The sequence below is a fragment of the Muntiacus reevesi genome, chromosome 3 (assembly GCF_963930625.1).
Source record: "Muntiacus reevesi chromosome 3, mMunRee1.1, whole genome shotgun sequence".
NCBI classification, from domain to species: Eukaryota; Metazoa; Chordata; class Mammalia; order Artiodactyla; family Cervidae; genus Muntiacus; species Muntiacus reevesi.
Genome location: NC_089251.1, coordinates 66,084,396 through 66,112,345, shown reverse-complemented (window position 1 = coordinate 66,112,345; position 27,950 = coordinate 66,084,396). Strand labels below are relative to the sequence as shown.

The following is a 27,950-nucleotide window of genomic DNA, read 5'->3' as shown; positions in this document are numbered from 1 at the left end:
CCCCACCCTCCCTTCTCTTCCTTCATACACTATATTATTTCAAAATCTAAACAGTTTAAGTGTTAAGGTCTCTTGGGGGTGATGCGGAAGGGATGAAGTTTTAGGTTACTGGCAGTAAGTATCCCAGAGCCCCAACCATCACTTGGTGTTCCATGCCTTTGAAAACCAGTCAGGCCATTGGTGATCTTGTCTAGCAGTAATTCCATGTAGAAAAACTGTGTGCGTGCATGTGTGTATCTGTGTGTGCACATGTGTTTGTTCAGTGAATAGGTAACTCATAATTCAAATATGTCAGGCTTGTTTTTCACAGTGACACCTGTTCTGCAAACTGTATTTATGTGTGTTTTCCAGGAGGGAATGCAGCTCATTTCAGAAAAACCAGAAACAGAAGCCGTGGTGAAGGAGAAACTCACAGGTTTACATAAAATGTGGGAAGTCCTTGAATCCACCACACAGACCAAGGCCCAGCGGCTCTTCGATGCGAACAAAGCTGAACTCTTCACCCAGAGCTGTGCAGATCTGGACAAATGGCTGCATGGCCTGGAAAGTCAGATTCAGTCTGACGACTACGGCAAAGACCTCACCAGCGTCAACATCCTTCTGAAAAAGCAGCAGGCAAGTGCCGGGGCTAGCACACCCTAGGCCATCGCGCCACAGGCTGTTCCCTGCTGTGGTCCTGGTGGTCTTAACTCGCCCACCGCGTCCTCAGATGTTTGCTTGGAGTGTGAAGGGATTTTAACACACCCAGCACAGTGGGCTCTGGGGCTAGCACACCCTAGGCCATCGCGCCACAGGCTGTTCCCTGCTGTGGTCCTGGTGGTCTTAACTCGCCCACTGCGTCCTCAGACGTTTGCTTGGAGTGTGAAGGGATTTTAACACACCCAGCACAGTGGGCTCTGTGGCATCAGGGGACATTTCTAGAATCAATTTGGAAAGACACCGTAGGAATACTGGGGTCCATGCATGGCAGTATATTTTCATTATCATCTTTGTTGACAGATATCACCACTTAACAGTTTAGTAAATGTTCATTCCATCTAGTTCCACAGTTTACTTGAAGAAAAGTTACCATGTTTGCATACCTCACTGTAAAATGTCTAAATATGTGGTAGTTATTTGAGTGGTTCAGGTCACTTTTAGATAATAAGAGAAATTTGGGGTTTTTGCAAAACAATAGAGTCCTTCTAAGGGCAAATGAATTTACATTGATGAGAGAAAATAGCTGTGATGAGGTTGAGCCAAGCAGATTCATGGCAGTAGCTTGCAGGAGCTCCCCGGGCTGAGTTTGCAGTGTGTGGCCCAGTGCTTCCCTAGCTAACAGAGCAGTCAGTATATTCGCCAGCCCCTTGTCTCTGGGGACAGCAGCATGTGATCTTCCCAGGGTTGTGATTCCTGAGCAAGACACCTCTGCTGTGCTTTTGCCCCTTTCCCTCATGTAAATGTACAGTTAGGCTGTTGATTATCGAGTATTTTTAAAAAGAAAAATCAGCTTTCTGATTAAAGCAATTGAGAGGAGATGGTTAATGTTAGCTATCCTTCTGGCCTAAAAGAACTGGAAACTGAAGACCTGACTCCTTCCTGGTGATTAAGCTCGTTTTCAGTGTCGTTGTGACTTCTGAACAGGCAGATGGAGACCATCCTTTCCCCATAATTAATTTTTATTTCCCCTGTCATTTGCCTCTGAAGTTCCTAGATAAACTTGACTGTTGCTCCCAAGTTTAAAAATTCTTAGAAAGGGAGGTTTTGTTTTGTTTTGGAAAAATCAGCTGAGAAAGTGGAGCACTAGTTGCTGGCTTACTAGCCATGCAGAACCATTTCTTGGGTTCTCCACTGTATCGGTTAATATTCCCAAATCTTCTGTTTTGGACAGTGCCAAAGGGGAGCATGTAAAATCACTGTCGGTGTTTCCCTTGTCTCGGGTGTGAAGGTGGGTGTGTCTTCCACCCTCAGATGCTGGAGAATCAGATGGAGGTGCGGAAGAAGGAGATAGAAGAGCTCCAGAGCCAGGCGCAGGCCCTGAGCCAGGAGGGGAAGAGCACGGACGAGGTGGACAGCAAGCGCCTCACTGTGCAGACCAAGTTCATGGAGCTGCTGGAGCCCCTCAACGAGAGGAAGCAGAACCTGCTGGCCTCCAAGGAGATCCATCAGTTTAACCGGGACGTGGAGGACGAGATCGTGAGTGCCTCCTCCCGTGGCCAGCCTGCAGCCCGGGTTCCCACTGCTGTGCCTGACCCACCTCAGTCCCTGGGGGCTGAGTTGTCGCGGTCCTGCACCGTGTGTCCACACAGAATACACCTCCGGGTTTCTGTCTGATTTTCTAAAGATAAATTGAGGGCTCTAATGCCCCGGAACAATCATTTTAACAACAAAGAATAGGGACTCCTGGAGAGTCTGGCATTGTGGATAAAGGTAAGGTCTGGGAGACTAGCCTGTACCCTTCATTGGAGAAGAAGGGCAGGCTCCCTGGGCCACCCCTCCCAGTGAGGTAATTGTTTCTTCTTTTTTAAAAAACTTTTATTAAAGTATAATTGACTTACAGTGCTGTATCTCTGCTGTGCAGCAGAGTGACTGACTTATAGATGTGTGTATTCTTTTCCTTTTTGGTTTGTCACAGGATGTTGAATGTAGTTCCCTGGGCTGCACTATAGTATCTTGTTGTTCATCCCCCACTCGGGTTGCACATGCTTCCCCTCCCATACTGGCCTCCTTGCTCTCCCCTCCTGCCCTTGTCTGCATCAGATATTTGTTCTTTTTGAGTGGCCCTGACCACCTGTTTACAATTCCTTCCAGTTGTGGGTTGGTGAGAGGATGCCTTTGGCGACCTCCACGGATCATGGCCACAACCTCCAGACTGTGCAACTGTTGATAAAGAAAAATCAGGTAAGCGTGTCTGCTGGGGCCAGCTCCATGTTAGAAGGCAGAGAAGGAGGAGTTCAGAGGATGGGCAGGTTCTCCTTGGCCCCAGGGCCTGGCACAAGCATTGTGCTGCTGTGGCTCAGTGAGCCTTGGGTGTGTGTTTCCCAATCACATAGACCCTCCAGAAGGAGATCCAGGGGCACCAGCCTCGCATCGACGACATCTTTGAGAGGAGCCAGAACATCATCACCGACAGCAGCCTCAATGCCGAGGCCATCCGGCAGAGACTGGCCGACCTGAAGCAGCTATGGGGCCTCCTCATCGAGGAGACGGAGAAGCGGCACCGGCGGCTGGAGGAGGCGCACAGGGCCCAGCAGTACTACTTCGACGCGGCCGAGGCCGAGGCCTGGATGAGCGAGCAGGAGCTGTACATGATGTCCGAGGAGAAGGCCAAGGTGAGGACAGAGGCTGAGCCTACCCCGCAACCCCGTCCCTGCGCCCGGGGAGCCTCTGACTCAGATCAGAAGCTTGTGCTGCTGGGGTTGGCATCCTGGTGCAATGTCTGACTGTTGCTTGTTTACGGGGGCAGTGCGGTGCACATAGGTGACTGGAACCTGGCTATTTGCCCCTTGGTACAGAATTTTCTTCTCCGAATCATGGTATCTATCTGCTCTCCCCTTTTTTAAACAGAAATTTGCCAAAGCCTTTCTTTTACAATATACTAGATGGTTTTGAGACAGTTTAAAAGTACTTGAAAGTACTCCGACCAGAATGCTATCACCTACATCTGTTAGACATAGAGAGTTTTTCCAGCCAGGACACACTTGGTTTGCCTGGGCTTTGCCTCATGTGTTGAAGGGTCCTCGTCACTGTGCGTCACTCTCATGGCCATCTTTCAGAGGCTCCCACGGCCCAGTCCACCTTGCCACTCTTGAAACGCTCCATACTGCACTGCCCATATTGCACTTGTGGCTTTTTTTCTTTCCATTAAGTCTTCCTCCCGCCCCCCTGTGCTGTGCAGTCAGCCGGTCCCGCTTTCAGGTAGTTTGGATTTGGGGGTGGGGGGCGGCTGTGGGTGTGACAGTCCCCTGTCTGTACAGGATGAGCAGAGCGCCGTCTCCATGTTGAAGAAGCACCAGATTCTGGAACAAGCTGTGGAGGACTATGCGGAGACGGTGCACCAGCTCTCCAAGACCAGCCGGGCTCTGGTGGCCGACAGCCATCCTGAAAGGTGCGTGCCGCTTCATCAAATGAGACTGGGCTGGCAGTTCCTCCTGGTCAGGGCCTCCTTAGTCTTTGGGAAGCATTTTTAAAACAGACCCAGTAGGCCTGTGCTGAACAGGAAGGGTGAGCCTGTTAATATTACAGGCGCTTGCTCTCGTGGGATAACTATCTCCTGCTGGCCAAGCCCTATTGAGAGATTATTGGTGTCGTGAGTCAGGGGTGCAGATGCATGGGTACAGGGTGATCAGAGCACCTTCACTTGGGTTTAGAAAGTCACCTGTTTTAGGGAAGTGTTGTAGCAGAGCAGTGTCTGTGTGCTCTTAGTCACTCAGTCGTGTCTAACTCTTTGCAACCTCATGGACTGTAGCCAGCCAGGCTCCATGGGATTCTTCAGGCAAGAATGCTGGAGTGGGTTGATATTCCCTTCTCCAGGAAATCTTCCCAACCCAGGGATTGAACCCAGGTCTCCTGCATTGCAGGCAGACTCTTTACTGTGTAAGCCACCAGGGAAGCCCATTGTGGAGCGATGGATAAGGACCTGTGGACTTGTGAAATAATTAGAGCTTCCAAGAGAACAAAATGAAACCACTCTTAACTCTTATACTTTGAGTCTTGATAATGCCTCAGAAATAAGAAAAAAGAGTGTGTGGCACCCTGCCCTGTTACATACCAAACTGACACACTCACTGCAGTGATAGTCATTTTAGGCTTTCTCTGTAACTGCCTTTTGTGTCTCAGACAGACAAGGATCAGCTTTGGGCATTAACCAAGGCAAGTTGGAGGTGAGGTCCTTGGCTGTCTTGGGTTGGGTCCATTTCAGGAAGATGGCCTTCCTCATCTGCAAGGCTGGGCATCGAGTCCTTGCCTGACCACTTACCTGCTGGAAGGCTGTCCTTCTGAGAGAAGTTAGAAGCAGGGTGGCGGGGTGGATGCTGCTCCCCCAGGACCCAGGAAATGGGAGCAACAGGGCCCACCTTCCTGGAAGGAAAGAGCATACAGCCCAGAGAAGGTCAAATGCTTGCAGACGGGGATGTCTTCTGTCCCTTTGGCAGTGTGGCCCCTGAGAACAGAGGATGGCTCCCTCTTCCTAGGCTAATAATTTTTTAACATTAAAGGAAATCCTGACGGTCAGAGCCATCAGTGCAGAGCATTTCGATTTCTGTCCCCTCCCTCTCATCACAATCAGAGTGGCCTTTGTCCTTAATGACTGTGTTTTGTTACATGTTGGCGTTCCATTACCTGAAGTTGAGGTCAAAGTTGACTTTTATTTTTGGGGCTAACTCAGTTAACCTTCAGATTCCTTTGAGAAATTTCGTATAATGTGACCTCCTGGCATTTGCCCTCATTTGCTGTCTCCCTGAAGAAAATGTGGCATTTAAGGCTCACCCACACCCACCTCCCGCCCCGTCTCACTCCCCTCAGTGAACGTATCAGCATGCGGCAGTCCAAGGTGGACAAGCTGTATGCAGGCCTCAAGGACCTGGCTGAGGAGAGGCGGGGCAAGCTGGATGAGAGACACCGGCTGTTCCAGCTCAACCGCGAGGTGGATGACCTGGAGCAGTGGATCGCCGAGAGGGAGGTGGTCGCGGGGTCGCACGAGCTGGGCCAGGACTACGAGCACGTCACGGCAAGTAACACAAGCAGAGCTTGGGTGGGCCTGCAGCACGTGGCAGACTGTGGGAAGCCTTTCTCATTCCGTGTCTGTGAGCAGAGGAAACACCCCAGACTCAAAAGTCAAAGGTCATGGGGTTTCATTTCAACTGGGCACTTTTGTCATCGAGCAACTTGGAAGTTGTCATGTTTGAATTTCTGTGCCCATTCCTCTAGTCAGAGGCGGTAGAGCTGTGCTTCTCTCTGCTGCCATGAGTGAGAAGGAAGTCTGATTGACATGAGGCTTTGGATCTGACATCTGTTAAATCAGGTGTTTATTTCCAAAGGGTGTTCGAGTGATCAGTAAATGAAGTGTTCATGGTGATCTCACTGGTTTCTTTATGCTCACTCCCATTTCAGATGCTCCAAGAGCGATTCCGAGAGTTCGCCCGGGACACGGGGAACATTGGGCAGGAACGCGTGGACACAGTCAACCACATGGCAGATGAGCTCATCAACTCCGGACATTCAGATGCCGCTACTATCGCTGAGTGGAAGGATGGGCTCAACGAGGCCTGGGCTGACCTCCTGGAGCTCATTGACACTAGAACACAGATCCTTGCTGCCTCCTATGAACTGCACAAGTTTTACCACGACGCCAAGGAGATCTTTGGGCGCATCCAGGACAAACACAAGAAACTCCCCGAGGAGCTCGGGAGAGATCAGAACACAGTGGAGACCTTACAGAGAATGCACACCACCTTTGAGCATGATATCCAGGCCCTGGGCACTCAGGTAGGCGGGGCGCCACCCCAGGCTGGTGGGAGGTTCTCTTTCCATACAGCATCTTTGTGCCCCTCTCAACATCTCTCTCCACTCCTTGGCTCCCCAGGCATGCCTCAGAGAATGGCCCAAATTAAATGCATATGCGTGTAGCGCTCCATTTAGGAGAACTTACCAGTCCGTAGTGCTCTCTGTCCCATTTGCAGGCACTGTCAGATGTCCATCCTCCATGATTAAGATAATAAACCAGCTGCACACACACATTTATAGGTTACGGACCTTCTCAACAAAAATGTGAATTCTGTTGGCATGTCCATCCAGAGTCAGTTTCCTAGGTGATGCTAGTGGTAAAGAACCCACCTGCCAATGCAGGAGACATAGGAGACATGGATTCAATCCCTGGGTCAGAAGATTCCCTGGAGAAGGGCATGGCAACCCCTTCCAGTGTTCTTGCCTGGAAAATTCCACGAACCGAGGAGCCTGGCAGGCTACAGTCCATAGGGTCACAAAGGGTCGGACACGACTGAGCATATCCATCCATAATAATTTCCAAAATGATACCTTATTGTTTTGCATCAACCAGAGTCTGAGTTATGTATCAGAGAATAGAGAAAACAAGATTCTAACGTTTTAGTGTGCCTGGTCCTTTCACCTCTCATAGAGTGGTTAACACTCAGGTTTTGTAAAAGATTTCTGATAAACTGATAACAGTATAACAGCAAGGGTCTGTAGTGTAATCACTTTCTAGTTCATACACTCATTTCTGCAGTTTCCTGCTCAGTCTTATATCTGTTAGATGAAAAATAAATTGTATCTTTTTTTCCCTTAAATTTCATGATCTTAGAAAAGTCTGTTTTATTAAAGATACCAGCCCTGAGGACATCAGAGGATTTGTTTTTGTCTTTCAGAAGCACATCAGTGATCTAGTACAGGGGTCAGCAGACTTCTTCTGTAGAAGCCCAGATGGTCCATATTTTTGGCTTTTGTGGGAGATACAGTCCATTACAACTACTCTGCTCTGCCATTGTAGCATAAAACAGCCATGGACAATCTGAAAATGAAGAGTGTCTGTGTGCCAATAAGTCTTGACACAAACAGGCAGCCCAGGTTCTGCCAGCCCCTGAAACCTAGTGTGTCCACCTCCTTTGGTGTGCTCTGGGGGTTGCTGTGTGGAGGGACCACCTTTACTGCCGTTCTCTTCTCCTTAATCTGCTTGTTATAGAAGGAAAGGTGGGTCACAGGTGCAGCTCCACTCAGATTAAGTGGCTTCACCATGTCCATCAAAGACGTGGAAGATGTGGAGGCAATATTTAAAAGAAATATGTGGAGTGGCTGAGGGTCTGCATCAGGCAGAATTTAAAAGAGCCCACCGTGCGGTGTGAGGGTTTCCACTCTTTCCTTCAGAGCTGGTGGTCACCCTGTTCAAAAGTTCGTCAGCTTCCCATGGAAGGTCCTGGAGAGTACCATGTGAGCGTGTCAGGATGCTAAATGCAGTCTGATCTGTTGTGCACTTGAAGCAAGGCCACCAGAGAACGTCAGACCCAGGCCTGAATTGAGCCTGCCTCACTATCGCTGGGAATTTAATTTTCCTCCCTAACCTTGAGTTCCCTAATGCTTTAATGATTACAGTGTATAGAGCATATGCCATAGCAAGAACTGTATTTGTTGTTGTTTAGTTGCTCAGTTACATCCGACTCTTTGTGACCCCATGGACTATAGCACACCAGGCTTCCCTGTCTTTCACTAACTCCCAGAATGAACGTTCCTTAATTATTGTTACCATTTCTAAAAAGCTTCAGAGAACTTTCACAATGCTTAGAAGGCTTACTAGCAGCAGGTCTTTCCTCTGCACCTATAAAATCATTTGCTTTTAGAACTTCAAGAGACTCCAGAAATGGGGAGTTGCTCTCTCATTGTTTCATTAAATTCCTTCACCATATGGGGCTCAGAGAGATGAGGGAGCCCACTGCGAGTCCAGGAACACCCAGGGCAGGAATCTACCCTGTCAAGCCTGATAGTGTACACCTCTCCATACCCAGTGGGCCAGGCCATTTCAGCCACAGAAGTGTGTGTGCCCCACCCCTCGTGCACTAACAGCAGAACCAGAGCAGAAGGGAGGGCTTGTGGGTGGACTCCAGAAGCCGGCAGAGTTTGGGGCCCTCTGACCTGCCACCACCATCCTCCATTATGCAGGGGAGCAGAGGACTAAGGGAGCTCAATGATGCTCTGCAGGGACTTCTCAAAGTTCATTCTTGTGCACATCCTGCTGTTGCTGGCCTCGTCCATCTTGTTTTCTTTTTGTGAGAACAAATTAAAAACAAGTAGAGGCATAGGAAAAGGTGGTTTTTTGTTTTTTTCTTTACTTATTTGGAAAGATTAGGTTAGCCACACAGGAGACTGGGCTTCCTAGGTGGCACTAGTAGTAAAGAGTTTGTCTCCCAGTATAGGAGATGCAAGACAGGGGTTCAGTCCTGAGTTGGAAAGATCCCTTGGAAAAGGACCCACTCCAGTATTCTTATCAGGAGAATCCTATGGACGGAGGACCCTGGCAGGCTACCGTCCATGGGGTCACAAAGAGTTGGTCATGACTGAACACGAACACACACATGCACACACATACAAAACATTATCTATTCAAATAGTTTCCTAGGAACTTGCTTATTGTCATTTGAGTGTCATTTGAGTGTCACCTGAGCCATAATTGCAGAATATTTACAGAAGTCTCTTACAATATGGAAATCAAATCACATATATGGCATTACTATCATGCACTTTATGTAAAGCATAAGAGAGGGTAATTTTTGGATATCAGATAAGTCATGATTATGAGTTTCTCTTGTAATGATGTATCCTCCCTCCACCCATCCCTACCACCCCCGACAAAAACATGAAAGCCTTTTCTTGTTTTTTCCCCTTTTTACACAGAAACTTGATATTCTGTACACTGTATGCTTTGCTTTTTCTGCATAGCCCCATCATCTTGGAGCACTTTTCCTAGAGCCTGTCCCCTTTCTTTATCGTGCCTGCCTGGGAGCCTGTTTGCCACATTTGCAGACACTGTTGGATGACAATCCTCAATGATTAAAACAAATAAACCAGATGCACTCATACACATTTACAAGTTAAGGACCTCTTTAATAAGGATTTGAATTATATAATTAACTGTTGACATAATTGCAGACACTGCGACAATAAATAACCTTACATGTATATCATTTCCTAAAAGTGTAAAAGTATATGTAGGATAAATTCTGCCAAGTGGAATCATAAAATCAAAAGGCACACACATTTGTGGTTCTGGTGGGTACTGCCTGTGCCTTGTGCAGGAGCTGTAAGCCGTTCGTCCCGTCAGCGGTGAGTCAGCTCACTGGCATAGACATCCTGAAGCTTCCATTTTTGCCAAATGAGAGATGACAAATTACAGTATCTCCATGTAGCATCTTCTCATAAGACTCATTTTCATTCCTGTTCCCCAAAGCTTCTTGTTGAAATTTGACTGTTAAGATTTTATCTTCTTTGGCATCAGTTTGTTTTTTTTTTTTCAACTACGTTGAATGTGGCATTTTTATTATTAAAGTTGGAATATTCTGTTGTGGGAGCTCTTACAGGTGATATGTGTGTACTGTTTCCAGCAGCAACATCACATAGCAATGGAAAAGGTGTTTTCAAAATGTGTCTCATTTGTGATCAAGAACACCTTCTATACCATGCAGGAGCAAATTAGGTATATATAGGCTTACCATGTGTTTCTGTACCAGCTTCACCTGCCGGGCCACCTGCAAGGACCTTTCCTGACCAGGGCTCCTGTCACTGTGAAGGGGGGACAGTATACAGAGGGAATGGGTGATGGTGCTGGTAGCCCAGAAGCCCAACTCTGACCCAGCTCATCTCCCGGTGGTTCTGCAGGTGCGGCAGCTTCAGGAAGACGCGGCCCGCCTCCAGGCAGCCTACGCAGGCGACAAGGCCGACGACATCCAGAAACGGGAGAACGAGGTGCTGGAAGCCTGGAAGGCCCTGCTGGACGCCTGCGAGGGCCGCAGGGTGCGGTTGGTGGACACTGGAGACAAGTTCCGCTTCTTCAGCATGGTGCGCGACCTCATGCTGTGGATGGAGGACGTCATCCGGCAGATCGAAGCCCAGGAGAAGCCCCGGTAACGCTGCCTGCCCCCCTGACCACGGCCTTGCCCCAGAGCTTCCTGGCCAGAGGAGGGGCGGGAAATGGTCTGGGGGCGAGTGAGGCGCCGTTTTTTCACTCAGTTGACACAGTTGTCAGGGAGGGAGGAGTCCAGTGTCATCAGGAGCCCTGTGGAGCCCTCCCTGGTTCTCCCCCACCCTGTCCCCAGGGTCCACGCTCACCCAGGCCCTCCTACCCTCGTCTGTGGGCCTCATGCTTCACAGCAGCCATGGATCTTGGGGCTGATTAGTGAATGTTACCCCTGTAACAAGATGGGTTTTCTGTGTCTGTTAGGTTAAAAGAATACTCTGTCCCTTCTTATGCATATTACTAAAGGTGCCTCCAGCCCCCCACATCTGCTTTAATGGGGTCCTGGCATTTGTATTTAGTGTTTGTCCTATGTCTTCTCTTTGGCCATGTTTCATGCAGAGCAGTGAAAAGAAGTTCATAGGTGAACAGGCAGGCACATCCATAACCTCCTGTTCACCCCTGCTGGCTCCAGCCCCCACCATAATTGAGAAAGGGACTGTGCCCCAAGAGGAGAAATATGGTTATTACATATATGAAGCTGTTACATCTCCTTTGGTCATGACTTCCCAGTCAGTAGGTTTTGATGGATGAGAAGTCTTCATAGTGTCATTGATTTCTTAGCTGGTTTCTGCTCTGTGTCTTCATGTCTAAATAAGGAGACAGTATTTACTGCTCTTTGAAACACGTCCTGAACCTTTGGCAGCTCAGTAGGGCTTGATTGGGGATGCCTGTTACTCCTCTGAACCTTCTTGAAGAGGATGAACTGGATTTTAAAGTAGAAGTTTGAACAGAGATCCAATGGGGTTTTTCTGGTCTCCATTGAGAAGAATGACTATAGTACAAACACATGCAAAGAAAAGTGGGCAGGCTGCAAAGCTGGCCCTGAAATACTCCTTCTTTATGCTGCAGCTCTATGACCCAACCTGGGCTCAGACTGTGAATCAGACACTGTGCTGTCAGTTTCCATCAGAGTAATTACGTGTTTAGAAACCTGCACGAGCATTTGAAAAGCTCAGTCTCATAAAGAAGTATTATTTGTATAATTTTAGGGATGTGTCATCTGTTGAGCTATTGATGAATAATCATCAAGGTATCAAAGCTGAAATCGATGCTCGTAATGACAGTTTTACGACCTGCATTGAACTGGGGAAATCCCTGCTGGCGAGGAAGCACTATGCATCTGAGGAGGTATGTGCTGCTTTGCTTCGGGGCCCAGGGATGAGTGCAGCTGGTGTTCAGATGTAGAATGCCTCTCTTGGGTGTGTATGTATGAATTGTACGTATGTATGTGTATGCATATATATTTACACACGCAGAGAAATCTGTGTTTGCATTCATACATACCTAAGCACATGCTTACATGTATTTCAAAACTGCTTGCTTCTTTCTTGTGTGTTAGAATAAGGCATTTAGGCAAGACTGTAGGTCTAAAACCAATCAATTTGTGGCCCAGAAGACAATTTTCAAGGACCATGGCTGAGGGTTCGTCCACTCTCACCTCCTCCATCGGTCCTCCACATGGGTAACACCCCTTCTCTATCCCCCATGCCCTAGATCAGTTTCCTCCTTAGTGCATGGTCGCTAAGTCTAGTTAGGATGCGGGTGATACCGAGGTAAGTGGCTGTCAGCCTGAGGCCCCCTTCTAGGGCTCAGACGTGCCCTCAGAGAGTTTGGGCTTGGCCCTCTCACTGCCCCTCTCTTCCTGCATGTGTGCAACCCAGGAGCCCTGGGGTCCGGAGAGGGCTTACTGCCTTGTAGGCCATCTCACAACAGAGCAACTTCGGGTGGAGCTTGGCCTTCCTCCCAGCCCCCTCTGGAAGGCACATCGCCATGTTTTTCTCTCCTCTCCTGGCACACAGGTGGACTGAGTGGTCCTCACATCTTTCCTGCCTTAGTGGTGATCTCTCTGTAAAATGTGTTTTTCCTACATAAAGTGACCCATCAAGGGGCAGACTAGGAGGATGTGGTCCAGTCTATTAAGATGTTCCTGGGGTCCTTCTTTTCTCACAGATCAAGGAGAAGTTACTGCAGTTGACGGAAAAGAGAAAAGAAATGATTGACAAGTGGGAAGACCGATGGGAGTGGTTAAGACTGAGTAAGGATATACTGAATCTCTGCTCTTTCTGGGTCCCCACTGAAAGCAAGCGAGTTTATTTACCTGCTTTAATTGGTTTGATACAGTGTTATCTCTTACTGATTTTTGGAGCCTTCTGAATGCTTGTTTGTTAATATCTTAAATATTTAAGTCTTTCATGCTAATAAGTATTTTTAAGCGGTTCTCTGTGTCACCTTCATTATCTTTCATTCCCATGATTGCCCTCAGGGCTGTGAGTGGTATCTAGGTGTGTAGGAACAGCCCACAGGATGTGCATCCCTCTGGGGGAGTGCAGCAAAGAGACCCCTACCCCCCAGTTATCTTTAGGAAGAATTGTTACTGCAGAGTCAAGAAGATGGAAAGTTGGCTTGGTTAGGTCTTAATGAAAGCTAACAATAATAAAGAATTTTCAGTGAAGCAGGCATTATTCTAAGTATTCTATATGTTTTTTCTTTATTTACTTTACACAATAATGTTCTGAGGTAGGTTCTATTTTTAGTCTCATTTTATAAGAGAGTATGTGAGCTAACAGAATTTATAACATACACTATTGGGAGTAGTATATGAACACCAAAGGTAGTCCAACTGAAGCATTATTTACCGTATTCTGCCATTCGGTGCTTGGGGCTCCAGACTCTGTCTTGACAGTCTTATTCTCAGGTATCAGAAGTGCTTTCTAGAAGCAGAACCCAAGGGTCCTTTTCTAAAAAATGTTAGGCCTCATTTCTTGAGCGCCTCATCTCAAGAAGTCCCACTCTTGACCATTCTCTGGGTGAGAATTTGGTCTTTTAATTTTGCCCATTCCCTGGGCAGGTTCATTTCAGTTCAGCAAAGCCCAGGGTACACCCCACACTGTGAACTAGACACCAGGTTGTGTGCTGAGCAATCCTGATGAGGTGAAAAGTCCCTGGTGTGGTGCAGTGTTGGGGGCCACCACAGTGACACCGATGCTGCCCACAGTCTTTTTCTTACCTGAATGGCCCCAAGCACTGCTGCTTAATGTGTAATGAAAGTGCCAGCCAGCCATAGCGCAGACGGAGCAAGCTCTGACCTGCCTTCTCACAGTGCAGTAGGTGGAGGGCGCGCTGTGTTTTCTCGAGTGTAGGACAGAATGAATAAAGCAGAAGCCTTTTAGCCCATACTATCCCCACTTTGTATAGGGCTCCCAGACCCTTCTCTCCCTTTCAGCCCCCAAAGTAAAACATAGCACTTCCAACCCAGAAAGTGTGATAGGTGAATGTCTGCTCCATCAGGGTCGTCTGGTTGGACATAGGTTGTGAATTCCTGCAGGGCTCTAAGGCTCACTTCACTGTAGTAGTGCTGAGTGAGTAGAGCATATATTCTGGTCCTGCATGGTCTTGTGGCAGCTACTGTTCTCATGGGACTCTTTAGAACCTGTACTGTGCTGGTCCAAATTGAGATATGCTCCAAGTATAAAATTTCAAATATGGAAGAAAGAAGATGTAACACAGCTCAGTAATCTTTCATTTTTTTTTTTTTTTTACTGATTACATGTTGAAATAGCACTTTGATATATCAAGTTGTCTAAAATGTGCTTCTAAAATTAATTTCACCTGTTTTTAATGTGGCTAGTAGAAGTTACATGTGTAGCTCCCCTGATGTTTATGTGGACAGAGGAGGTCTGGACTAGACTAGGCGGCTTGTGCAGGCCGCTGCCACTAGAGGGCAGCACCACCCCCGGTTGCCCAGTCACCTCCCCACATACTCACTCGGCTCTCCGTGTGCAGTCTTGGAGGTCCATCAGTTCTCAAGGGATGCCAGTGTGGCTGAGGCCTGGCTGCTCGGGCAGGAGCCCTACCTGTCCAGCCGAGAGATAGGCCAGAGCGTGGACGAGGTGGAAAAGCTCATCAAGCGCCATGAGGCTTTTGAAAAGTCTGCAGCGACCTGGGACGAGAGGTTCTCTGCCCTGGAAAGACTGACGACGGTGAGTGACCACTGGGAGCCGGGGTGCCCTGTGGTGGTTCCCATGGGAAACTCTGCTTCCTGCTCAACTAAACCTGGGAGCTCATGTCATTGCTCTGTTCTTAAAAGCATGAAGAGTCTTCCTGGACTTGGTATTCCTCCTGGTACAGGACCTGGGGAGATGGCCCAGGGCAACTGCTCCCTCAGACACGTCCTCAGTCACGGGCACAGAGATCCGTGATCACTTCCTGTCTGGGCATTGATTGGTTGGGGTTTGCTTTCCTCTTTTGATCTGTTTTTTTTTTTCCTATATCTCATAGAAGCTGTGGTTCTTAGGGACCATAGCTGAACAGTTATCTTCAGATTTCAGAATTGGAATTCCCATCAAGCAGGAGTAGCTTATCCTAGACCACCAGGCTCTCCCCAGTCCTGATGATCTCTTCTGCCAAAATAAAGGCTTTAGAATAGGACTTGCTCACTGGTGATCTCTCTCCCAAGACATTTGCACTACCGGTGGAAAGCTGATTCTTTATGCTGTACAGAAATGGTATTCTTCTTAGAATTCTGGGCTTCTCAGCTATATCTGTATACTTCTGTGCTAAAATGGAATACTATGGTACTCACATACTGCTCATGAAATGGGTTAGTTTCAGTTGGACTAGTTTGTGGCTTTTTAAAATGTGTTATTGAGGTTTAGCTAAACCTAATCCCCACAGCAGCACAAGAAGCCTCGTTGGGAGTTACTGCAGCTCTGACTTAGTGGTGTCTGAGCTCTGATGGGAAGTCCGGCGTGGACCTTCCCACTCAGCTGCTTTCTTCCTCAGTGAATTCAAGGGCTGCAGAGTTCATGTAGCAATTAAACTCAATGTCCCAGGGCCACACACAACTCCCAGGGATTCTGCCAGCCCGTACAGTGGATCTGCTTCATCAAGCAGACCTTGGTTTCTTGTGGCTTGGAGTTGTAGCCTCAGTTCCTATGACCTGAATTGAGCTTTTGCTTAGGATGTCAGAGCTCCAGGTCATCCTCATCCTATGTGATCCAGTGTAGAACACACAAATAGGGGCTCACCTGGAACCCTTTCCTTAAAAGAGGCAGAGTTTGGGGCTCTGCCAGACATCACAGTGTTCTTCCTCAGTTGGAGCTACTGGAAGTGCGCAGACAGCAAGAGGAAGAGGAGAGGAAGAGGCGGCCACCCTCCCCCGAGCCGAGCACGAAGGTTTCCGAGGAGACTGAGTCCCAGCAGCAGTGGTGAGTCACAGGCAGCCCGCCTGCCCGCACCCAGCTTCAGTGACGAGTGGGGTCTAGGGAGCACGTTTCTAAGCGTGTGCTGTGCCGTGCCCTTTCTGTCAGCCATTCTGCAGGCGGTGTGGACCCCATACAGTCACACTGGGGGACACTGACTTGTCCATAGTTACACTGCTGTGTTGGCAGAGAAAGTGGAATGTGGACAGCACTCTCTGCTGTGCACACGTGTGTACACACACACACACATACACACACAGCTTCCCTAGGAGTAAATGGATGGAGTGAACCACCCTGATTTCAGGCCAGGGACTGCATGGTGAGGCATTCTGAACGTTCTGGGTGATTTCAAACAAAGGGCAGAAACTACTCTCTGTCTCAGAAAGGCTGAGTATTTTGCTGTGGTTAAAGCTCTGTGACAACTAATGCCACCTCTGTGGGCACTGATGCCTGAGGTCTCACTCTCTATCCTAGAGTCCATTTGAAACACTTGAAAATCTTTAGAAAGAAATCCCATTATGTGAAAGAGGGCTGTTTATGTTTTTCTGAGAGAGAGGCTCTAATAAAGTTGACCTGTGTTCTCCCCCATCCTGCCTTGCTCTTCTCTTTCTCCTCTTTTCTTCTTCCCCCCTTACCTTCCCTCCTTCCCCGTTTCCTCCTCTCCTCTCCGTTTTCTCTTCCCCTTTTTCCCAACAGGGATACTTCAAAAGGAGAGCAAGTTTCCCAGAATGGTTTGCCGGCTGAACAGGGATCTCCACGGGTTAGTTACCGCTCTCAAACCTACCAAAACTACAAAAACTTTAATAGCAGACGGACAGCCAGTGACCAGCCGTGGTCTGGACTGTGAAGTTCGCTACTGTTTGTCAAGAACCAGTCTTTCCAAATCCCATTGGTTTGACCTTTTGGCGTCCACTTCACCCACAGTGTTAAAAATTTTACTGACTTCGTAGTCTTCCTTGATTTCATATTTGTTTGCACTTAATTCATGTTTATTTGAGTCTTTTAACTGATGGATGCTCCATTGCCTGAAAGCAACCTACGTAATTTTTGTTTATTTATCATGAGCTTTTTACTTTATTAAGATGTTGCAGCAAAAGCCTTACGTGAGTAATTGAAATTAAATGAGATTACAGCACAATGAAGAAGAAAACTAGAATCTGACAGGTATGGCACATCCAGTTGTACTAACAGGGTGCAGTCCTGCACCATATGTAGCTCCCTTCACAGATGTTGTTAACCTGCGGCAGTTCACCAGGAACTAGGAAAACTGGTGGATAAGGAGGGAGACCTCCGGTACTAAGATTGAAACCTAAGGTCAGCTGTGTAACATTCCATGAAGGATGTAGTCATTTATTGAGAAACAATAGAAAAGAGTTGAAGCTGTTGTAGGTGCAGAATCTGAACGGTTTTGAGACCCTTGGATCATTTATTACCTTTTTACAAATCAGTTCCTCTATTTTTTTCTGCCAAGTCCTGAGCTGAGAGTGGTAGGCTCGCTTACCACAGCTCATTAACGCAGCTGGCCTCAGGAGTCTGGTGCCTCCACCTCCATCTGGGTCACAGTCAGTGCTGCTGGGGCGTGGATCCTGGTGGGTGAGGCAGCACTTCTTGGCTTGGCATGTTTGGGAAGCCTGCCCAACCAGACTTCCATGCCTTTCCGTCCAGTTGATGACTTCAGGGTGTCAAACTGTTTAAATTTTTCCAACCAGTGGAACAAAAGCCATGCTGGTTCACCCTGATTACTTGAACACTTGGGAGACCACCCCAGGAGCCATTGCCCGCCTTCAGGCTCCAGAAGTTTTCAGTGTCTCTTTAGACAGAAATTCCGTTGTGTGTCTCGTATGGATCTTCCAGTTCATTTTTCATTTTCTTATGACTTTTTGTGGCACTCTTTAATAAGGAGTCTTTTAGGATATTGTTTATCAGACCACCAGCAGGGATCGAAATGTTTTATCAGAAATTCTATTCCTTAGGAATAAAAGCTAAAGAAAGAGATGATTTCCTGGTATCGATAAAAGCAGAACCAAAGCAGGTCCACATTACATGAAAGCTGTGTGAGACATTCACTTACTCATTTGCCATATTTAGATGTTAGTGGAATCAGAAGACCTGTTTTGATATGTGTTCTCCATGAGTTAAGTCTAATTTGTCTTTTCATTTCATGATGCATGTCTTTTTTTTCTTTTGTCAGGATAACATCATATAGCATCTTGTTTGTTTTTTCCTTATTTCTATGTACATATCTATCTACTTGCAGCTGTAGATGGGTATATAGATAGATGCCAAGCTTCTTATGTTCTGGGAGTAGTATGCACCATTGTTGGGTCTCTGCCTTAAAACATACCAAAATTCATTTTAGAAAAAAATACTGCTTCATCTTTGGTCATTAGGGAGCCCAGTTCCTGGCTCCAAATAGTATGTGTCATTGATCTCTATGTATATATGTGATGTGTCCATATATATATGTTTAAATTTTGTATCAGTAGGACTAATACCCAATTTTATGCCTTTTGTATTCAGAAGACCAAAAAAAAACAGAAGCCACATAAGCATAGAGAGGAGTGCTGTGATGTTTCTGGCATTTGTTCTCATGCCTATTTTTAATCTAGATTTTTAAATTGTAGCTTGCCGGAACAAATTTTTAGCTGTAATTGGATTGTATCAGAAGAAGAAAAGCTCTTTTCATTCTTCTGAGTTACAGTGCAGAGACTCAAGTTAATGAACTTTTGACAATAGTGTTGCTTCATGCACTTAGAAAACCAATCAGGCATTCCATGTGCTACTAGTTGTCACGTTGCATTTATGTTCACCTTCTGATTGAACTATCTCAGGTGTATCCAGCCACTAAAGCACTCTGGACTAATTGCTAAAGAGAAGCAATGTCAGGTGGGGGTGGGGGGGATCCACAGGTACCCACTGGTCACAGCACTATGATTTGCTTTTGATGTTTGTCTCTAGTTGCGTGTTGTCTGTTGGCATGCTTAAGCACATGTCCATTAAAATTCATTTTGTTCCTTTTATTTTCCTTGTTTTCTTGGTTAGTGATTCATTTGCATAAACATTAATTATCTCTGCATACTGGTTTGGGGTTTTCTCTTTCCTTCTAACGCTAAAGAAAAAAATTTTTGCTGCAGAATTTCCCCCAGCTGAGGCTTCCCCTGGCCTTCACTTGCCTTGGAGTCTGACCAAGTATGAGAAATTTTAGCCTTTTCCCAGTAAACATTCCACTGTCCAGGTCATTGCTGTCACTTGCAGTTTTTGAGTCACACCTGCAGCACTAATTTTTTTTTTAACCTGGTTTCTGTCCACACTAACCCCATGTTTCCTTGGACTCACGCCTGACACAGGCCTTCCAGACCAATCGCATACTTCTCCCCAGTAGAAGTCTCTTGAAATCTCACACCAAAACAGATTAGTCAACCTTAAAGTCCACTCACTTTCTTTCGACTCAGGGGTGTTTTATTGTTTGGTCATTATCTCCCCTCTATCTCTCCTTTAAAAGTGAAAGGCAAGAGAGATATTTAAATATCCCGTTCCTTATAAGCACATGTCTGCAGGCTGTCATTTGCAAGGCCAGGATAATCACCATGCATCTCGCCCATGCCTCTCCTCCATCATGATCCTGTTTCCACATTGCTGTGTGGATAAAGAGGTCTAATCACAAACACCCTTCCAGTGCCTCACCTCTGCTCCCACCCTAAACTCCAGTGCTGACAGTGATAGTTTGTTTAGACAGAATATAAACTTGACTCCTGCCCCATCACTTAGGTAAGATCCACCAGAGACATCCAGTTCCCAAGAGTTGACATATCTGATGTTCAAGCAGTGGTGGCCAGTCTCCCATTGATCCTGTTGAGGTTGTTGCTGCTAATTTGGTGTCACTTGGTTCTGGGCAGCAGTGGTGGGGGACATTACCTAATGAGCGTGCCATTGACACCTCCATGTTTGTCCGTGTACGAGGGGTGCAGGTTGTCTGTAATCCACTAAAGCGTCAGCCACACCCAGCTTTAGTAACTCGCTAATCCCACACCCTGGGTGTATCAGCCAGGGGCCCGCTACAGTTCATGGTACACAGTTGATGGCACACAGGCTGAAAGCGATAATGAATGGAGAGACCCTACCGCATTTCCCAAGCCGAAAAGCCATGAGGGTTACCATAGCAATGAGCTTGGGAAGAAACAACTCCCGAAGACGACTCCAGCCTGAAGGGTCAGAGCTGCTGGAAGCCTGGCTGGCTGGGCTTCCTCGTCTCAGTGCAGCAAGGCACCGTGATCAACCAGCACGTGATGGGGAAGGCCCTGGTTCTGTCTTTGTTTGGGGGTAAATAGCCGTGTGGTGTTGAGTGACTGTGATTGGCTTTTCCAGCTCCTTTAACACAAACTACAACCCACTCACGATACAACTTCGGCAGACGTGGTTACATTGATGTTCGTTGACTTGCCTCATTTTCCTTCCAGCTCTTAAGTTCCAAAGTCTAACAGGGATGGTAGACATGAAGTGCATGATTGCTGTCTTAATTTCTGCATGTGTTTATGACCACGTGTCGGGGGGTGGGGGGGGAGGGGAGCTGGAGAGCATTTTCAGAAACGGAAGGTCTTTTTTGTCTGACTCTGGGGGAATGCCGTGTAGCTCTGATAGAGTTGTCTATCCATCTGTTTGTGAATGCCCTTTCGCTTCAACTTCCAGCCCTCCTGGTGGCGTCCTTGGTTGTAAGGTGGCTGCTGTATAACGTCCGCTCTTTCATATTTAATACGTGTGATTGTTACTGTTGTCCTTTTGTTTTAACGTAACCATAAGAGGAAATGATCTGAGTTCTATTAGAGAAAATGGATTGATCAGAGGAGCAGAGTGCAGTAAAACTCATCCTGGCATTTCGCTTTTCTCATCTCCCCGTAAACGGGCGGGTATTAATCCACCCCCACCTTCTAATGTCCTTGGTGTCCAGCTGGCTTTGTGGGATGTGCAATGGTTTTACTGTACTGCCTCGATCTGTGCCAGGCATTTATACACAGCCACGTGTGCGAGTCAGAGCGTATGTGGTCCCCCCCCCACAGGGCTCATGGGGTTAGCTGAATGGCCTCTCCACTGTCCCTAGATGGCAGAAACAGTGGACACCAGTGAAATGGTCAACGGCGCTGCAGAACAGAGGACAAGCTCGAAAGAGTCCAGCCCCATCCCCTCCCCGACCTCCGATCGCAAAGCCAAGACTGCTCTCCCAGCCCAGAGTGCCGCCACCTTGCCAGCCAGGACCCAGGAGACGCCCTCAGCCCAGATGGAAGGCTTCCTGAACCGAAAGCATGAGTGGGAGGCCCACAATAAGAAGGCCTCGAGCAGGTAACAGCGCAGAGGCTGGCGGTCCTGGGGGAAGTCAGCCCGTTAGAGGTGGAGGTGGATGCCTGAGGGGGGGGGGGGGCGGGGGAGAGAGAGAGAGAGAGAGTGGTTGGTTCTAGAGGTGGATGGCTCTCGATTGAGGGGAGTGTGTGTGTGTGTTTGGTTTTGTAGTTTCTTGGGCATCACATCCTTCTCGGGAAGTGGAAGTAGAGTGCTTTTTATTCACCGAGACAAGGAAGAGTTACGTGTGTGAGAGAACAGTGAGAAGAGGCCTTAGTAGGCCTGAGAAGGAAGGCCACTAGAGAGGGAGGAGTCGTCCCTAGAGTGAACTGATTTCACTGCTATTTTTCCTCCTTGTGGGTTAAGTGGGTTGCTTAATGTGGGTTCTTTAAGTCACCTTTTCTCCTAGCAGTCTTTATACTGATTATCTCCCAATAGCCCTACTTTTATTATGTTCATTTTACAGATGAAGAAACTGAGGCTCTGGGAGGTTAAGAAAGCTCACCCTGTGTAATGCCCTAGTAAATGGCACAGCTGGTACACCCTGTAAAACTGCCTGACTCCACAGCCTGCGTGCTTAACCAGTAAACTAAACTGCCTGGGACCCACCACGTACAGTTGTACAGGTTGTACACTGCACAAGGGAATCCCATCTAAGAGCTGCCATCCACATTGAGAACAGTATAATTTATTTGTTAATACAGGAAAGTAGCAGTAAAGTGTCTTCTAATAAAAGCAGTGTATTAGGGCGGTTTGCCATATCCTGAGAGGAGGAAGGCTACCTGTTTCTAATTCAGCCAGTGAACCATAAGTGCTCATGGCCCTGAATCTGCTTTGCTATAGGTTGCCAGGCCACATTACAGAAAGATGCTGAGATTGAAGAGCTACTTAAGGACAGGCACATTTCCAATAAGGAGCCTGGCCTGTACCCCGTTACCACAAGAGGGTAACAAACACCCACAAAAAGCTTTCCGGTCAGAGCCAAGAGTCTCTATTTAATAGAAGAGGGTGCTGTGTTTTTCTTCAAAGTCAGAGTAAAAAGTGTCCTTCAAAACCTGCAACATATGGTTTTGTCTTGGGAGTCTGCAGAGGAATTTTGTTGCATTGTTTATTTTTAACAATTTAGGAAGAGCTTTTATTATAACAGGGAATGTACCATGTTGTTTGGGGACCATTTTCGTATTAAACAGATTCAGTTCTTTAAGGGGGTATGGAATGGAAGAAAACCTTGTCGTGCCTTTCTTTATGGCTCAGGTCCTGGCACAATGTTTATTGTGTCATAAATAACCAAGAAATGGGTTTCTACAAAGACGCAAAGACAGCTGCTTCAGGGATTCCCTACCACAGCGAGGTCCCTGTGAGTTTGAAAGAAGCCATCTGTGAAGTGGCCCTTGATTACAAGAAGAAGAAGCACGTGTTCAAGCTCAGGTGAGAGTTGCCAGAGAGTGGGGGTGTGTGTGCTGATTTTTCACTCCAGGCATTGGTTTTCTTAGATGCTGTGATCTGTTGGTTCCATTCCTCTACCATCTAAAAAGTTACCAACAGAGTGAAGACGCTATAGGCACACATCTCAGTTAGGGTCCCCAGCGTCTCTGGTGAACAGCACAGCTGAACATTGCAGACAAGGAGCTTTCGTTTTTTATCAGATGGAGTTTAGTATTTCTAAGACAAGGTGAGCTCGTCACGTCTCACAGTTTAAGGGACACTTAGAAAAATAGTTTACCCATTGTGCAGCTAAGCCAGTCCTTGGATATGCTGTTCTTTGCTCATGACTTATCTGGAGACAGGTCAACTGAGTCATTCTGGAGCTGGATGGAGACAAACAGGAAGGAGGGGGTCCCGTGCTCCCCTGACTCACCCAGTGGATGTTCCAGACGCCTCTGGAACCATCCAGTCCACATCTCTACCCTGTAGAACACATTCGACTCCCCACAGAGTTGATCCAAGCTCAGAAGTTCTGCATATCCTTGGAAATGGGCAGAAAAATCAGTTTTTTTTGTAAAAACATAAAAAGTGAAAATGTTAGTAGTTAGGATGACTAATTCTAATCTGATCTGTTGCTCTGGGATCTGGAAAGCTTTGGTCTTCGGTTATGGGTGTGGCTGACACCAGCTGGACGAGGCCAAGGACCACAAATGAGAGCGATTCAAGCGGTGTGATTTCTTGAGCTCTTGGTGAGCACAGGAGGCAGGTCCTGACCTGGGATGCTTTACATACTGTAACATCCGGCGCAGACAGCCAGGCTCCCTGGCTGCCTCCCTCTGTGCTTCCCTGATGCAGTGTCAGAGGGTTGGGACGTTGGCAGAGAGCCCCTGACTCCTCTGCACCAGTGTTGCCCACTTCCTCTTGACGCAGCCCTCCCTGCCAGCCCCTCCGTGTCACAGCAACAGCCTCACCAGGGCAGTTTCTTCGCTTCTGAGATGTATGTAAGAAGAGAAATCTAGGAGACCTTTTCTGTGACTTTCTGTCAGTTCAGAAAGTCTGGTATTTGTTAATGTGGGGCATATAAACGAAGTGGCAAGATTTCAACAGGGCTTATGATTTTCAAAGAACTTTCTCTTGCATTCAGTTTAGAGCGGTGATCAGTTATCCAAGTGATCTTTACCACAACAAATCCAGGTATAGCTACGTTTGGAACATTTTTGATCCTTCCAGTGAGTGAAACGGGGCTTCTCAGGTGGCATTAGTGGTAAAGAACCCACCTTAATAAAAAAGAATCTGCCTGCCGGGAGACCTTAGAGATGTGGGTTCAATCCCTGGGTCAGGAAGATCCCCTGGAGGAAGAAATGGCAACTCACTCCACTATTCTTGCTTGGAGAATCCCAGGAACAGAGGAGCCTGGCGGGCTACAGTTCATGGGGTCACAAAGAGTCACACACGGCTGAAGCGACTTAGCACACATGCGGTGATGAAAACACTCAAGTCACTTGTGTATATGGGCCCAATTTTTATATGGCCTCTTGATGTCCGTGGGGTGGCTGCCAATCCCAGGCAGGCCCTGAACACATTGAGTGGTATGTACAGGGTTCCAACAGGCATTTCTAGTGTGATCCTGTGGCCTGCTTATGTCCCACAGAGGATATGAGAGTTAAGAGTTTTTTTTTCTTAAGTTATATTGTGACTGACTTTCTTCTTTCAAATTACAGACTAAATGACGGCAATGAGTACCTCTTCCAAGCCAAAGATGATGTAAGTTTTTAAGATTCTTTCTTTTTTTCAAATGTTTGTGACCTGATGAGCATTATATATGATGCTCTTCACATGAGTGATGATCAGCGGTGGCTTTTGTCCTCTGGTCTCCACGGTCACAAACGCTGGAAGGTTTTCTGTTCTCCTATGTCAGTCAGAGGCAGTAAATGTCATCTCATTGTTCTCCCACCCTGGCAGGAAAGCTAGCACAGGGTCCTGTGAAGAACTGTGGGTGACGCACAGGGAGGTGGTCTCCAAACCGGTGTGGAGCCCACGACCCAGCCGGGAGCCACCCCTCTGCGTCCACCGCACTCCACTGCCTTCAGCCAACCATCAACTTGGCTGTATGGTCAGCCAATGAGAAAACAACATGTGTAGGGTGTTAACTCAAAAAAAAGCAACTTCTTTAAGTTATGTGGTATATCAAATAGATTTCAATTTCAAAAAAGAAAAAGCACTTTCTGGGGTAGGACCTGACCCCCATGCTGTAAGCCAGTCTTCCAGCTTGTCACCTTTGTAGGACTATATACTACATGGGACCTTCAGGTACTGTAAACTGAGTTCTGGTGAGCATCGAACCATGGTCACAACTGTCCTGGTGAAGCAGGCGTTTGTTAGAGAGCCACTGTCCCTTCTCAGGCAGCCATGCTATTCCCAAGCTTTCCAACCCACAGCAGCTCAGACGGTCACCCAGGTGGAGTGAGAGTGTCTCATGTCTCATGAGACTCTTAGATGAGTCTCACCTGTGTCCCCCCTCTTTCGTCCAGGAGGAAATGAATACATGGATCCAGGCCATCTCCTCTGCCATCTCCTCTGATAAACATGAGGTGTCTGCCAGCACCCAGAGCACGCCAGCATCCAGCCGGGCTCAGACCCTGCCCACCAGCGTTGTCACCATCACCAGCGAGTCCAGTCCCGGCAAACGGGAGAAGGACAAAGAGAAAGACAAAGAAAAGAGGTTCAGCCTTTTTGGCAAAAAGAAGTGAACTCCTTTCTGTCACTTCCTGCCCTTCTCTTCTTACCTTTTCAGTGAAATTCCAGCATGCAAGCTCAGAACCAACACATTACTCTCTGTGCCTAAATGTTCCTCCATGTGGTTGATTTTTTTTTTTCTTTTAATTTATAGAGCATTTCTCGGGGAGGGTGGGGAAAAATACAACCTAAACACTTTATCTCCAAGTTAACAAAAGTTTGAGGTGCAGAGGGAAGACCAGATTTTTTTTTTAACGAAATTATATAGATTAGATCTCAGTATTTAAACTGTTCCTCAATTTTGTGAGGCTGTGTTGGAAATAACCCGCCTCTAGTGCTGTTGGTATGCAAGGCAGCGGTGCTTAAACAATATTTCCTGTGCTCACCACAGACAAAACGTACCAGTGTCCCGACACCATTCTCTCCCATTTACTACCAGTGGTTACCTTGAGTCTTGACTATTAGAAGCGCCCATGATGGGTCTAACCTGGATTAAACAGATTGTGTGTTATGATCTCGCTGCTGCCACAGTGCAGCCCCATTGTTAACTCTACAGACCAAGCCACTTGTACCTGGTATCGCTTACTAACACACGACATGCAGCTTTTCTTTCTGCATCAGCCTGGACAGCAGTTAAGAATGTCGGGATACAAGGAGGAATAGAAAACTGATACTGTTTTAAATAATCTGTAATTTCAATTTTTTTTTTTTTGCTGAAATACATTATATTGTATGTTTGAGATAATTCTAGTACAAAGTATAATAAAACTAGATGTATAATAAACCCTTTAAATCATTGGTAAGTGTACAAGTGGAACCGAGGCATTTACTGGACAAAGTCATGTTACCCTAATGGTTACTTGCTTGTGCGTTACCACACTGTGTTATAATTTGCTTCATTACCTTGCTCTTTGATACATAGTGTGCATTTCTCTGTCACTGTAACGATTATAATGACAAATTTTCATCTTACTGCACAATCAAAATGGCATTGATAGGAATGAACTCCAGAGGCTGGGCCTGACAGGGAGGTTGGTCACTCAGGCCCGGTGCTCAGTCGTATGACCTGTACCTCTCAACTTTTGCCCTATCTGTTAAATATATGCGATGTCATTAAATGCTTTTAAATCTAGCACGGTGGGTGACTGTTGTTTTTCCTCTCCTTGTGTGCACACCATGTAGGGAATTTGCACAGTGCAAAATAGCAAATGGGAAACATGAGACTGTCCATCTGGGTTCCTGTTGCACATTCGTGTGTATGTCTGGTGTCCCAGCTTTGAAAAATCACAAGAAACAGAACAATAAATATGGAATGTTTTGTAGCCATACATCCAGATTTTATCTTTTATTTATGAAAATGTTACCAGAAAGCTCGCCAAAACTGAGCTCTGAGACAAGGGTTCAAAAACATTTTCAGTAAATAGAGATAAGTAGGTATTTTAGGCTTTGTAGGCCATACTCTGTCTGTTGAAACTTCACCACTGTGTATTCCAGAGGCAGCTGTCAATGATGTGTGAACCCATGGGCACGGCTGTGTTCTAGTAAATCCGTGTACATGGACACAGGTTTTAATTTTATATCATTTTCATGTGCCACACAGTATTCTTTTCTGATTTTTTAGAAACATATACAATGTAAAATTTATTTTACACAGATCATGCAAAACCAGATCACAGGCCACGTGTGGCCCATAGACCAGTTTGCTGATGCCAGCGGTAGGGGTCATGGCTTAGATGCGTGTGTTATACTTGTCCTAGTCTATTGATTCTATACTGCTTGCATATTTTCTAATGTGCGGTGGCAATGAAGGTTAGTATTACAAACTTTCAGTAGTTTATTCCCCAGAGGATATGCTTAACCTGACATCACAGCTGACAGACATCAGGGGTGTTACCCTTAGGTGAACTGAGATCTCACTGTTTACCACCCACTCCCTCCCCCCACCCCCTTAATCCCCATGTCCCTGCGTACCCAGGGTTGTGTATCTCACGACGATACTCACTTACCCTTGTCTTACTCAGGATTGGAATCAAGTTGTTCAATTCTCAACAGGTAGACCTCTGACCAAAATGTTTAGTTAGTTTAGAAAAAGCGTCTTGGAAATAATCGTGACTGACTAAGGCCTACCTGACAAAGCCAGGCATGTAGCAGGCAGACCACCCTCGGAAGGAAACTAAGCAGCAATCTCAGATTCCCATAAAAAGTAGATTTGGCTGGAACATTTTGCACATAATTCTAGAGGCTTGCAGACCCCCAATGCCTGGTTTTGGTGGTTCGTGATTGCATCCCTCCCAATGCTGAGGAGCCCTGCGGCCTGAAAGTGGAAGGTGATGGGGAGCAAGAAAAGCAGCCACAGAAGATGGGCTTCTGTGAGTCAGGAGCCGATGGCAACAGAAAACTGGAATGAAGGTATCATCTCAGGCTACATCTCAGGCCTCAAGTTAGAGGCCACATAGGATCACAATCTTCAATCCTGTCAGGGTAAATAACAGATTTTTTATAAAAATCATGCACTACTTAACGTTTTGAGAATAGTGCAC

General features: G+C 46.9%; 1 protein-coding gene across 3 annotated transcripts in view; it reads left to right on the top strand.

The window, feature by feature from the left end:
* Positions 1-26,542, top strand: part of SPTBN1 (spectrin beta, non-erythrocytic 1) — a 200,366-nt gene extending 173,824 nt beyond the window's left edge. For all 3 annotated transcript variants that reach the window (XM_065929289.1, XM_065929290.1, XM_065929291.1), the window contains 17 exons: positions 352-615; positions 1,951-2,175; positions 2,791-2,880; positions 3,033-3,311; positions 3,957-4,087; positions 5,503-5,707; positions 6,091-6,465; positions 10,360-10,604; positions 11,707-11,845; positions 12,668-12,752; positions 14,501-14,697; positions 15,812-15,924; positions 16,615-16,678; positions 21,014-21,252; positions 22,504-22,677; positions 24,396-24,438; positions 25,206-26,542. In XM_065929289.1, the coding sequence (XP_065785361.1) occupies positions 352-615; positions 1,951-2,175; positions 2,791-2,880; positions 3,033-3,311; positions 3,957-4,087; positions 5,503-5,707; positions 6,091-6,465; positions 10,360-10,604; positions 11,707-11,845; positions 12,668-12,752; positions 14,501-14,697; positions 15,812-15,924; positions 16,615-16,678; positions 21,014-21,252; positions 22,504-22,677; positions 24,396-24,438; positions 25,206-25,424 (3,087 nt within the window). In that variant the 3' untranslated portion in view covers positions 25,425-26,542. The remainder of the gene's footprint in view (positions 1-351; positions 616-1,950; positions 2,176-2,790; positions 2,881-3,032; positions 3,312-3,956; positions 4,088-5,502; positions 5,708-6,090; positions 6,466-10,359; positions 10,605-11,706; positions 11,846-12,667; positions 12,753-14,500; positions 14,698-15,811; positions 15,925-16,614; positions 16,679-21,013; positions 21,253-22,503; positions 22,678-24,395; positions 24,439-25,205) is intronic.
* Positions 26,543-27,950: the final 1,408 nt, after the last annotated feature.